Source organism: Lethenteron reissneri, chromosome 14 (genome assembly GCF_015708825.2).
Source record: "Lethenteron reissneri isolate LAM-NWPU_2019-01 chromosome 14, ASM1570882v1, whole genome shotgun sequence".
NCBI classification, from domain to species: domain Eukaryota; kingdom Metazoa; phylum Chordata; class Hyperoartia; order Petromyzontiformes; family Petromyzontidae; genus Lethenteron; species Lethenteron reissneri.
In genome coordinates, this window is record NC_083792.1 from 8,829,379 (window position 1) to 8,843,498 (window position 14,120).

The following is a 14,120-nucleotide window of genomic DNA, read 5'->3' on the forward strand; positions in this document are numbered from 1 at the left end:
ACACCCTAATCCAACACACAAGCCACGTTCTCACACGCAAGCAAACACAAGATGCCTCGTGCACTTGCACCCACGTCTTAACCCACCATCACAAACAAAGACAAAGATCCCCCGTATAGCCTTAACAGACTGTAGGGGCAAGTGCTGTTAGCGAGCACCTATGAAGGCCGGAACGGTACACGAGGGGGTGGGTGGCCAGCACCACGCCCGACCGCCTTTATCTCCCCAGTGGCGATGTTTACACACCGCACCAGGTACTCATTTAATGCTGAGTCGACCTAGGGGAGGCCCAGGACCGGTTCAGATAATCGTCACCGGTGTTGGTCGTGAGCGGAATTCGAACTCGGGTTGCCAGGTTCGTAGCGCAGCGCGCTCACCGTTGCAATACCGCTCCCTAAAACCACTCACACGCACGTACGATAAAGACAAAGATCCCCCGTATAGCCTTTAACACACTGTTGCGGCAAGTGCTGTTACACGTGCACACATATACATACATACACCCACGCACGCAAGTACACACGCACAAACAACGCGCTCACACTCCCACACACACACGTCCACACACACGCACGTCCACACACACACGCACGTCCACACACACACGCACGTCCACACACGCGCGCACGTCCATACACACACACGCACGTCCACACACACACGTACACACACACGCACGTCCACACACACACGCACGTCCACACACGCCACACACACGTCCACACACACGTCCACAAACACACACACATCCACACACACGCACGTCCACGCACACGCACGTCCACAAACACACACACGTCCACACACACACACGTCCACAAACACACTCACGTCCACAAACACACACACATCAACACACACACACACATCAACACACACACGTCCACACACACACGCACGTCCACACACACACACATCAACACACACACACGTCCACACACGCGCACGTCCACACACACGCACGTCCACACACACACACGTACGTCTACACACACACGTCCACACACACACGTCCACACACACACACACGTCCACACACACGCACGTCCACACACACGCACGTCCACACACACGCACGTCCACACACACGCACGTCCACACACACGCGCACGTCCACACACACACGCACGTCCACACACACACATCCACACACACACGTCCACACACACACACGTCCACACACACACACGTCCACACAGATGCAGCGAGGCGCGCTCTGCGTGTGAATGGTTTCGGAGCGCGAAGCTCCTTGAGCGAGAATCGTGAAACCGGATCAGCCACCTCCTCCTCCTCCTGCTGCTGCTGTCGCTCGCGAGGCAGTGTTCATCAGGCAGCAGCAGCATCATCAGAGGCAGCGATAGGAGCCGGCAGTCGCAGCAGCAGCACCAACAACAGCAGTAACAGCAGCATCAGTAACAGCAGCAGCAGCAGTCACATCAGCAGCAGCAGTAACAGCAGCAGCAGTCACATCAGCATCAGTCACATCAGCATCAGTAACAGCAGCAGCAGTCACATCAGCATCAGTCACATCAGCATCAGTAACAGCAGCAGCAGTCACATCAGCAGCAGTAACAGCAGCAGCAGTAACATCAGCAGCAGTAATATCAGCAGTCACATCAGCAGCAGTCACATCAGCATCAGTCACATCAGCAGTAACAGCAGCAGCAGCAGTAACATCAGCAGCAGTAACATCAGCAGCAGTAACAGCAGCAGCAGCAATATCAGCATCAGTAACAGCAGCAGCAGTGGCAGCAGCAGCAGCAGTAACAGCAGCAGCAGTAACATCAGCAGCAGTCACATCAGCAGCAGTAGCAGCAGCAGTATTCACGAGCCGCAGCAACGACCACCACACCACTTCAGAGGTAGCAGCCACCACTGCAACAGCATCATCATCGTCGTCGTCGCAGCAGCAGCAGATGCGACGCATCGCCACGCTCCACTTCGCTCTTTCGCCCGAGGCGGTGTCAATTCCAGCTCCCAGCTACGGGGATTCAGACGCATCTGAGTGAGGCGCCTCCTCGCACAGCTGCCCGCGCGGCGGCATTCCCCGCAATGTGGCTAAAATAGAGGACGCTGTTCCGCTGTTGGCCATGCTGACGATGAATCTGATGCTGGTGCTGGCGGCGAAGGATGGGGGGCGCCTGGTGCTCACCGCAATAACCCGGTAGCCAATAGCCCCCGTTCGTCATCTCCTGCAGCCACGTTGCCATCGGCGTCTTAAAGAAGTGAGACCGTCGCCGGGGGGAAGGGGGGGAGAGCTGGGTGGGTGGGGGGGTGTCTCGTTTCTTTCATCTGCGCTGTACGGGCACGAGTCCATCGTGCATCTCGCACCGCGAAGCTCACCTCGAGGCACCCCACCGCGGCTCCTCACTCCGCCCGTCATCTCGGCCGCGTGCGCCCGCGAGCCTCGGCAAGGAAAACATCGCGCGGTTGCGTCCCGAAGGTGGGGAGCGGATCAACGCGGGGGGGGGGGGGAGGAGACACGGGAGAGGAAAAGCGAATATAGGACGACGCGATCACACGATCCGGCTGTCTCCTCCGTTACCCGCTCCTTCTCCGCCGCGCGACTCCGATTAGCGCTGTTGGCTAGGTACGGCGCGAAAGAAGTTCAACGTACGTACGTCGCAGCCCCCTCTGGGCTTGTCCGCGCCGCACTCGGTAACGAGGCACGTTCCTTCGCTTGCCATGGCGCACAACAACAGCACCACCACCACCACCACTCGGAGCGCATCACTGGGCCATAATGGCAACCACCATCCTCATCAACAACAACAACAGCAGCAGCAGCAGGCCCCACCAAGATCACCGCAGCTTCTGCTCGGAGTGCGAGGCTCTGGGCTCGGACCAGACGCACGCGGCGCGGTACCCTGCCCCTCTCTACAAGGAGCAGCCGCTTCAGCGCTGGCGGCAGGAGGCGGACGAGAAAACCGTGCAACCTCTCGACCCCCGCGCCCTGCAGAAGGCGATGGAGGCGTATTACTACGGCCCGGGCTTCGCCTCCTTTGCCGCTCATCGGGCGGCCGTAGCCACCGACCCAGGCGGGGGGTTCATGGGCACGCGGCCGCAGCAGGGGCCGCCGCTGCCGCCGCCGCCGCAGCTGCTGCTGCTGCACAAAGATTCGGTGGCCGAGTGCTGCGAGACAACGTTTAGCGAGGGACGGGTCAGGCCGGCCGATGCGTTGCCCGAGCCGGACTTTTGCGGGCTGGCCACGAGCGATGCCCACGTGCACACGGATTCGTACGACACGGACGAGGAAGACGAGAACTTCCACGAGCTCGACGTAAGGCCCCCCATCGCCACAAATTGCTCTCTTGCTCTCTCTCGTTGCGCGTTGTTGTCGACTGTACCGTAGCACGTCACGCACACACACACCGCGCTCAGGTGGGTTCTCAATGTTTGAGGCTGAGTCGACCTTAACGGGAGGCCACCACGACCGGGGTCCAGGTATGTTCTCGCTTGCCATGCGGTGTTCGCGCTGCGCGGTTTGGAACGTGACGGTGCAAAGCGGTCGGAGCCATTGGAACGCGAGACGATAATTCAGAGATGTATCTACCCGGCGCGGCAATTCTGAAACTATTGTCAGAATGAATGCGTCCGGCACGCTGGGACTGTCAGTTCCCGTGCACGTGGCGGGCTAAAGTGTGGGCACCCCCGCTGTTTCCAAGTGGCCTGGCCGGCGTGGAAGAGTAGGCCAATGTGCCATCTTAGAGGAGCGCTCTCGAGCTCCCGGCGGTGGCGTGAGCAGGGAATTGGATGGCTGCGCCTAGAGCACCTTTGAAGTGAATTCAGAGCTGACATTTATTTTTCTTATTTACGGGGGTTTTGGTCCCGGCGAATAATTGGGGAGGAAATTCCGTCTCCCGGTCCGCGCTCTGGACGTGTAAACACTGCCATTTCGTGAATATGCACGCGTTGTAAATTGTTAACTTATTTATATTATTATACACCACGTCCAGTATACAACTCGCTATTGATACTAATCGCATGGCTACCCCACGCAGTCTACCAGCAGCTTGGAACACATTCAGCGAGAAATTAAGCCCTCGGTTAATTTGCCACGCTTTTAATTGAGACGAATTACGACAGCTGCACCACGTCTTGTTGTTGTTGTCGTAGTGGTAGTACACACGTATGGGCAGGCCCCCAACACTTTTTTGTCAATCCACTGCTGGATGAGGGCTCTCCCCCCACCGCACCCCCACATCGCAAGAGCCCCAGTAAACAGCACGGGAGCAGTGACGCTGATGACAACGCCACCCAGATGAATTCCTCAATGAGTTCGGAACGCAGAGGCCGCACGTGGCTAGCTTATTCCTCCGGATTATAAGACGCTGCGGAAAAAAAAAAAGAAACACCCTCCACTCCACCCCCACCAGAAACTTGTGCTGCAGTGTCAAAAAAGTTTTACAAATCGGCTCTGTCACACACAAGACAAAGATTTCCCGTGTAGCCTTGACAGACTGCTGGGGAAAGTGCTGTTAACGACCACGTATGAAGGCCGGCACGGCACACGAGGGGTTGGGTGGCCAGCACCACGCCCGGCCGCCTTTGTCTCCCCAGTGGCGATGATTTCACAGACCGCACTAGGTACTCATTTGAGGCTGAGTCGACTTAGGGGAGGCCCAGGACCGTCACTGGTGTTGGCCGTGACCGGGCATCGAACTCGCTTCGCCCGGGTTCGTAGCGCAGCGCGCAAATCGTTACACTCCTGTCACAAACACCACGCACGCGCACGCTTACCGGGATCTAAAGCTCACAATCCCCTCTTTCGTTCTAGTTCCAATACAGATTGGGAAAGATGTGTCTTATAACCCGCTATGGAGTGCCCCCCCACCCCTCCACCACCCCTCCACACACACACAGAATTAAATAACAATGTACCGTTCCGTTTCAACGGCGTGGGAGTTAAACGCCACCTGCGCGCGCTCCGCTTATGGTGTGGGTCAGATGAATGTCGTAACTCAAAAGCAAATGATTATAGTATTCTATTAAATTGGAAGATGAGCTTCGACCATCACGAAACTGATAATTACCATCCACTTAGCAAACCCGACCGTGCTCTATCTACAAGCACAGCCCCTGTGTTAATCCATTGCTGGATTGAGGGCCTTTCCCACGCGGTCGTGGTGGGGAGATGGTTAACCATACTTCACCCCGCTGGTCAACGTGGTAGCACAGTACGGTACAACAATGCGATTCGTGCTTCAGCACTGCCCTCTGCTGACAAAGTAGCCTGTGTCAGGACTAGAACCCCTGTTTCAAAGCGTTGCGGTCGCCCAAATTAAAGCACTATCCAGGCTAAACGCCTGCTTAGCTTACAGCATGTGATGAGGCCGGGCACACTCCGGGTGATTTGGTCACTCGTAATTTCAGCCGGCAGCAATCCAGAACGCTGCTCCGGGGAATGACTGCGTTTTGGCACCCAGCCCACACATCCATCTCGCAAATAACGTCGGCGGAGTTCTCGCGACATCGTGTGCCTTGTGCTCTGAGTGGCAGTGCCTTACGTCGCCAATTACTACTCCACATCATCCTCGCGTCGTCCCGGAAAGAAAAAAAATATCGCGTGAGAAATGACGCCCGAGGTTACAGACACCCCGCATATGTCTCGGACAGCGACACGCCGATTTACGTCTCGCTCCCGTTAACGTCGTTACTTTATTATTCACACCGCTACTTGATTTGCGTTGCTTCACTCTCATCCCACCCCACACACACTTACGTCTTTGACGGCATCGTCATCACTATCATCGTCGTCCGTCCTTTATCGTTATCTGCCACCCTCTCAGCCTTCGTCTTTCCTCCACCTCACTGCTCCTGGACATCGCCTTTGATCGGACGTCGTTTCGATATACGTCGTCGCATCTTTCAGGAACGCATTCCCCGACGTAAAGCGGGGAATTGCTGTCAATCGTAATAATGTTACTCGCAGAGCGCTAATATAATTGGTTTCAATTGTGCGCTCGACTGTCTGCTCACAGAGCGAGTGGTTGATTAATCGAGGGTTCGATGCCAGGAGTAGGCGATGATGCCATTAGCGCGGTTAGTGAAGCACAGCGAGATCAAAGGGACTTTGGCTTGGAGAGAATTCTGATTAATCCACGCCACGTCCGACGCAGTTGCACCGCTCGGTGGGCAGAGCACGCGACTTGCAGGGTGGGAGAACTTGAGAGTTCAATCCCCCGTTCGGAGAAAGCGATCCCACCCCATCATGCTTTCATGGGCGATAAAGCGAGCAAGGTTCACCTCTCTGTAGGAAGTCATCACGGGTCGTACGATGATTAGTGTACTAACACTGACAATTTATCTTAATGTAGTGCCCTTTAGTCAAATCCACTGCTGGATGAGGGCCTCCCCAGGCCGTGCAGGTAGTGGTGTTCATTTGACTATGCTTCACGCTGGCCAGTGCGAGAGCATAGACGCCGGAGAATAATACAGTACAACAGTAGATTCAACTAAAGTAAAAACACAACTATGTTTACTTGGTAATAGCGACTGAGCTATACAGCTATTTTTCAGAAGCGACCTGGCCACAAATGATAGCTCAACGAAGTCGCTTAACGCGTGGACATGTACAGCAGCCAAATACCCTGGAGAAAATCCACACGACCACGGAGAGAGAGAGAGAGAACACGCAGACTCCGAATATTCAGCAGCAGGCGCCAGGGTCGAGATCGAACCCACGTACCTCCTGCATACCAAGCGAGGTAGCTAACATCTCACCACTGCGGCGCCCTCGCTTCTGCACCGTCGACCCGACGACACTCTCGCCCCATTGCTGTTGTACACAACGGCCCAGTCAACATGTGAACGTTGTTGGGCCAACGCTTCCAACCACGTGCCAAGGTTGGCGCAACGTTGCATGTTTGCCGAGAGTGAGAATGTTTCTTTTAAATAGGGACGGAAACTGCCATAGGCATAGTGGGTCAGTGGGGGGGGGGGGGGCAAAACACCTGAACAAGGAGAAAGGGAGTGTGCAGCGTAGATGCCTGCGGTAGAGGAAGCTCCACGCAATCTGCAATGCCACAGGTGTCAATGAAATGTGCACAGGTGACAACGGCTTGAGAGGCATTTAGTTCCGTTCGACGTGACGCGGCCTGGAATGACCGTGGTCGTTCGGTCACCGGTGGTCAGTCACCCGCTGTATCACTCTTCTCTCGCTACTACTTCTACTACCACCATGGCCACTGGTCCCGTGAACGCCACTCGTTGATTCCTTCAACCACGATGAGATCGCGGTCTAACAGAACACTGCGTTCGACCACTGCAGGTCACAACAGTCTCACTCGCTTATTCACATACTCAGCTCGCTCGCCCACCCTGCACCTACTCATTCACCCCCTCCCCCGTATAGCCTTAACAGACTGTTAGGGCAAGCGCTTTTGGCGAGCACCTATGAAGACCGGCACGGTACACGTGGGGGCGGGGGGGGGGGTAGCACAACGCCCGGCCGCCTTTATCTCCCCAATGGCGATGTTTACACACCGCACCAGGCACTCATTTGAGGCTGAGTCGATCTAGGGGAGGCCCAGGACCGATTCAGATAATCGTCCCTGTTGTTGCCCGATAGCAGGAATCGAACTCGGGTCGCCGAGTTCGTAGAGCAGCGCGCTCATCGTCACATTACCACTCCCCATACTCACCGATTCAATCGCTCACCCACTCACCACACTTCACCCACTCATGCACTCACCACACTTCACCCACTCACCACACTTCACCCACTCACCCACCCACACCTCACCCACTCGCCAAACTTCACCCACTCACCCACTCACCACACTTCACCCACTCACTCACCCACCCACACCTCACCCACTCGCCAAACTTCACCCACTCATCCACTCACCACACTTCACCCACTGACCACACTTCACCCACTCACCCACCCACACCTCACCCACTCGCCAAACTTCACCCACTCATCCACTCACCACACTTCACCCACTCACCACATAGCGACTCACCACGCTTCTCATCCCTGTTTTTTCAACCCCGACTGCTCCACTTTGAAATTCCCTTCAACGGTAACATTTTCTCACGTTCTCAAAGCAAGCCATGCTCAATTCCAACTAAATAATCTTACATCAATCTAAAATTGAAAACTCATTTCGTCAGAACTGCTTGTTGTTGGTGTTTAGTTTGTTGTCATTCCCTCCCCCCCCCACACCTCTGATTAGCACGATTGGCTACGTACGGTGCGAAAGAAGTTCAACACACATGCGTACAACATAATACAACTGTAACAGTACTGGGTTCTTGTTAGACACTTGGGGTTTTAGGCCTGTGCTTGGGATTTAAAAATCACAACAATTCATTCAGAATTCTGAACTTTGTTCCCTGCGCCGGACAGAAGGCGGATTCGTTCCACGGCTCGGAAAGTGTCTGAAAAAAAAAATATTTCCACGTTGTTTTTGTCGCGGGAGATATTTCTATATTTACATATTTTTGTAATTTGAAAAGCGCACGAGGTCCGTGCGTGCGAACCCCCGGGGTGCGCCAACTTCGTGACTCGGCCCTCTGTGGCGCTCCGCTTGCGCCGATTCTCCGCTGTCCACGAGCGACCGTGCTGGCAGCGGCAGCAGCAGCAGCGGCTGCAGTGACGAGGAGGAGGAGGAGGAAGAGGAGAAAGAGAAGGGGGCACGTGTGATGCGCTGCCTTCAAGCGGAAACGTTCCCATCGCCCCACGCGCCCCACGCGCCGGGGAAATTCCGCTCAAAGTTGTTTAAATGTTTGGGCGCGATTGACGTCGGAAGGTATCCCCCCCTCTCCCCCACCGGCGGAGAGACAATGGGCGTTTCTACGACGGGAGTGGGACACAAAATAAAGTTAATAAGTAATGATACTCTCACAGCGCAATTACGATAGCCGCAGATGTTCACGGGGTTTTAAATTTACCGGCGCGTTCATCATCAACGGTTGGCCCACGTTGATAAATAAAAGTCGGGTGCCGTGTAAAGATTGGATTACCGAGACGAGAGAAAGCATCGCTTGGATTGGAGTCACTCACGGCACATTACGCAGCGTGACGTGTGTTTATTGGCTGTATTATACCCGGAGGGAAAAAAAACGCCACTTCGAAGCCAGAAGTCCCAATGACTGCATAGGGACATGATGCTCGCAGCTTCCTGCTCCACGAGCTTCCACTCTGTGCTTCGTCTCATCCGCTGTCCTCGTTCCACGGCATCCTCCCCTCTCTCCCTCCACTCTTTCTCTGCACCGGTGGCATCCCCATATCCCTTCTAATCTACGTCATCATGCGTGAGTCTATGGGCCTCTGTGTGAGTCTATGGGTCTCTGTGTGAGTCTATCGGCCCCTGTGCGAGTTTATGGGCCTCTGTGTGAGTATATCAGCCCCTGTGTGAGTCTATGAGTCTCTGTGTGAGTCTATCGGCCCCTGTGTGAGTCTATGGGTCTCTGTGCGAGTCTATGGGCCTCTGTACGAGTCTATGGGTCTCTACTCTCCATAACCCTTCGAGTTGCATGTTCTTTATCTCTTCTCAACGCATACTCCACCATCTCAGTCTACTGTCCACTTCCTGCCTTTTTTAGAATATTATTAATCCCTGCTAAGGGTCCAGCTTGTTCATTCCGCCTCCTTTCGCTTAAGATATCTTCCCAACATCCATCTCCGTAATCTCATCTCTTCCATCTCAAGCCACTCTTTGTTTCCTTAGTGCACACATGTCTCTGCTCAATAGATATTACACAAACACGGCGCAACTGTGTTCAGGTGAAGTGCTTTCTTTTGGTCAAATCCCCACGTATCGATTGCGACGTTCCCATGGTTTGGTTTAAGCAGTAACCACCGAGCCTATGCCTCGTGGGCAGCATGTGGCCCATGGCTCCGTGTCAGCTGATCGATAGATGCCAGAAGTGGCAGCCTCCTTGTCCGACTGACAAGTGACCAGAGGAGAACGGTGACCGGTGGAGGCTGAACTTGGCTCGGAGAAATCGTGCTTCATATGCACGTGCCTTGTCTTCTAACTCTATTGATGACCTATTTATAAATGTCGTATTTCGTTATTCCGATGATGATCATATCGACATGTTTGTACTCTAATTATTAATGGTGATGATGTTGAGGATATCTTCTTTAAAAAATGATTAGGATGCCCTGCTCAAAATGACGATGGTTGTGATGGTGGTGCCCTGTTCGTAATCATACTAACGACACATTATTCAGATGATGATAATAATAATAACCTGTTCATGCTGATGACAATGCCATGTTTAAAATCACGATGGTGACAATTGTGACGACTACAATGACGACAACGATGACATCGACGATGACGACGGTGATGACGACGACGTCAGCGATTCCAAAGCGCGTGACGCGTGCCGATTCCCCCCCCCCCCCGGGCGCGTGCCGTGCCCCGCAGAGCGACTACTCGAGCGACACGGAGAGCGAGGACCACTTCATGGCCCTCCCACCGCGCGACCACCTCAGCCTCTCCGTCTTCACTATGCTCTGCTGCTTCTGGCCGCTAGGAATCGCCGCCTTCTGCCTGTCCCGCCGGGTAAAATCTGCCAGCACGACAACACGAACACGAGCGAGTTCGATCCCCGCTCGCGGTCAACGCGTGCGGCGATTATCTGAACCGGCCCTTGTCCAATTTCTCCCTCCCCCCCTCTTCGTAACCCCGGTGCCGGAGCCCCTCTGGCAACTGTGGGCCCTGGTGAATTTGCACCACCACCTGCACACACGAGGGCTACGCCCACCATCGGGAATTGAATGTGTTCGTGGGGAAACAAAAAGCAACAGTTTTGACCACGTGGCACTCATCGGTTGCAGGCCAGGCTTTGCCGACACTGTGTGCGTGGTGGTGTTTTTCTCCGTCTCGCACGCGCCACACAGACGAGCAGGGCGATCGTCAAGGGAGAGCTCCACCAGGCCAGCGCGTCATCTCGCCGGGCGCTCTTCCTCGCCGTCCTCTCCATCACCATCGGCACGGGCATCTACGTGGGCCTCGCCGTCGCGCTCATCGCCTATCTCTCCAAAAACGGTCACTTCTGACGCAGCCCCTGGGGCCCTCCGCCTGCCTCCTCCGCCCGCCCGTCCGCCTGCCCGCCCGCCCGCGGCTCGCCTTGACCCCGCGGCTCGCCTTGACCCCGCGGCTCGCCTTGACCCCGCGCTCGGCTACTGCCACCCCCCGCTGTCGCCTCGTCGGAGGGGCAGCGGAGGGTTCAGGTCGAGAGCGAGCGGTCGCGGCCAAGGCGAGCGGCAATGGCACACGCGGCGACGGCGACGGTGCAGCCGGACCGAGTCTTCTTAAGCGCAAAAAAAATTAGTAATAATAATGATGATAATTTCAAAAAATGATAATAACGTCGCCGTCTACAGACGCGGCATCTTCTCCAGCGTGGTTCCGTCCTCGTGAATCCGAGAAGAATCACACGAGACGGTAACGACCCCTTCCCCCCCCCCCTCTCTTCCACCTCTTCCCATTCATGCCAAAGGACATTCTGCATGGGATGCAAGTTAACGCCCGTTCGACCACTAGCGCAGCTTTTCAACGCGGGCGCTACTCTCTTTGTTCGATTGTTCGTTCGTTTGTTTGCGTGTTTGTCGCTCTCTCGCACCCCTCCCCACCCGACCCCCAATATGGTGAGAAGAAAAGGCAAGACGGTGGTTGATGTGCTGTGAAATTACCTGCTCAGAGCCTGGCCACAGTTGCCGGGACAAACGTAGCAGAGGGAGAGAAGAGAGGGGAGAGTTTAGTTTCTCGCTGCTAGGACCGCGGATGACGATAACCACCGGAGCCCAAGGGAGGCTGCCTCACCCCGATCATCATTTTGTAACCAACCATTTGTGTTGTTGTTGTTGCGGGGAATTGTTCAGCAAAGGGGCCTCTGGGTAACCGGAACGTTGACGATGGTAGCGATGATTTTGCGGGATTTTATAGCAATATTCTACGTTACCCGATGCGTGCACTAAACTAGAGGAAGGTTATTTAAATGAACAAAAAAAACCGCGGTTTGTCAGAGTTTATATACGTCATTTAATATAAATTATTCAAAGCATATACGATATGAAATACAAAATATATAACCGGCTATGTGTACGTATATGTATGTATGTATCCGTGTATGCGTATTGCATTTTGTTATCAAAAATAAAACTGCATTACACAAGGGGGGTGAGTACTGTCAAGACCAGAGGCTGTTGAATGTGTGCGTGCAGTGCTCGTATCTTCACGTAACAGCCCCGTGTGTTTGCACCAGCGGGCAGCACTGAAAACGGCGAGTTGTATCGGTCAGCACCGCGGACAGCGACAAAGACAGGCCCTTCACGTCAAGAGTTGCGGAATACTCTTTGTTTTTTTCGGTAAAGTCACGTAGGTAAAAATTAATAAATAAATATAACTACTAAATAAAATCACGACGTTTCGGAAGCAGCACAAGATTCCGTCTTCAGGTGGAACCGTTACAGCCAAATTCACTGTAATAAGTGAATAAAAAACGGAAGACCCAGGAGAAAAATCCATGCCATCACGGGGAGAGAGACAACTCCAAATATACGGCAGGTGTCACGGTCGGGATCGCACCCACAAACCTCCTGTATCCCTGGCGAGGTAGTTAACATCTCGCCACTCTGGCGAGATGCACCACCCGAATTGGGTCGGGTGGTACCCATACTTGTAGCGGGCGGGAATCCGCGTCTGAGGGGACCTCCACGGAGCGATGAAATCGTCGTCGTGCGTTGGGTGCCGGGTGGATTGTGACATCGCAGGACTGTGAGAGATGGCGACGGCTTAGGGATGGATGCCTTCATCCAGCAGTGAGTGGATTGATGGAAGCTCCTGCTGCTGCTGCTCCTGCTGCTGCTGCTGCTGCTGCTCTTCCTGCTGCTGCTCCTGCTGTTTCTACTGCTCCTGCTGCTGCTCCTCCTCCTGCTGCTGCTGCTCCTGCTGCTGCTGCTCCTGCTGCTGCTGCTCCTCCTGTTGCTGCTGCTCCTGCTACTGCTCCTGCTACTGCTGCTCCTCCTCCTGCTGCTGCTGCTCCTGCTACTGCTGCTGCTCCTGCTGCTACTCCTCCTGCTGCTGCTCCTGCTCGTGCGGTTTCTGCTGCTCTTCCTGCTGCTGCCGGTCCTGCCGCTCCCCCTGCTCCCGCTGCTAAAGCCACACTTTACCCGAATGATAGTGATCCACCGACTGACCAATCCCGCAGCGTAGGACCGCACGCTTTGCTGCAATTTGGACAGAAGCGACAATGATTGGAGAAATTCATGGGCGGCGGAAACTCTCCACTGCTGGACCATGCGGGTGGCTGCCCAGCAATCACCCTCCCCCCACCCTCCCCCCCACACCCACCCCTCCCCCCCACACCCACCCCTCCCCCCCACCCCCACCCCTCCCCCCCACCCCTCCCCCCCCACCCCTCCCACCCCCACCCCTCCCACCCCCACCCCTCCCCCCCACCCCCACCCCTCCCCCCCCGAGCGCCGCGCGTGTGCGCAATCGAACGCTGGCAGCCTGGCGACCCTGCTGGGAATGTTCCTGTCGTCCGCACCTCTAATTTCGAAATTGGCGACCGAGGTGACGACGCGGAGCCAGATGGTGGTGGTGGGGGGGGGGTAGTCTTGGGATGGGTGGGCTCGTGTGAGACTGGCTTGTAAGCTGTCTTGGTAAGTACAGAAGGGACTGAAGCAGAAGGGAGGGAAGCGATGGCAGGGCGTAGCGGCATCAGGCGACACTCTCCACGACGACCTTTCGTCACGTGCTGCCCCACGTGCTCCTACTTCTACAAATGCAGCTGCTTCTGATGATTACAATGATGCATTCCATCTCTGGTTGTGATATGATGATTATCACACCCATCTCCCTCTAACCCACTTCCACCCCCACCCCCACCCCATCCCGCCCTTACGTCTCCACCACCAACGAGACATCCCCCCCCGACCCACCCACACACACCAACCTCCTGTAGCCAGGCAGCAAACATTTTAATAACAGCGTCGCTCCGGTTCCCAATTTCCCCGCTGCTAAAAATATCAACACAAGTCACCCGACAGATAATCAGCGATGAAGTCCTTGCGACCAGCCGATTGAGAAAGTGCTGCCTGCCGAGTTCGTCGTCGTCACGCCCAGAGGTTGCTGGATTATACTGGTAGGAAC

General features: G+C 55.1%; 1 protein-coding gene across 1 annotated transcript; it reads left to right on the forward strand.

The window, feature by feature from the left end:
* The first annotated feature begins 2,255 nt into the window (after positions 1-2,255).
* Positions 2,256-12,184, forward strand: LOC133342187 (synapse differentiation-inducing gene protein 1-like). Its single transcript, XM_061551156.1, is given in 4 exon segments — positions 2,256-2,784; positions 2,786-3,280; positions 10,386-10,523; positions 10,862-12,184. Coding segments are annotated over 4 exon segments (891 nt in total). The 5' UTR covers positions 2,256-2,685; the 3' UTR covers positions 11,021-12,184.
* The last annotated feature ends 1,936 nt before the right edge of the window (positions 12,185-14,120 follow it).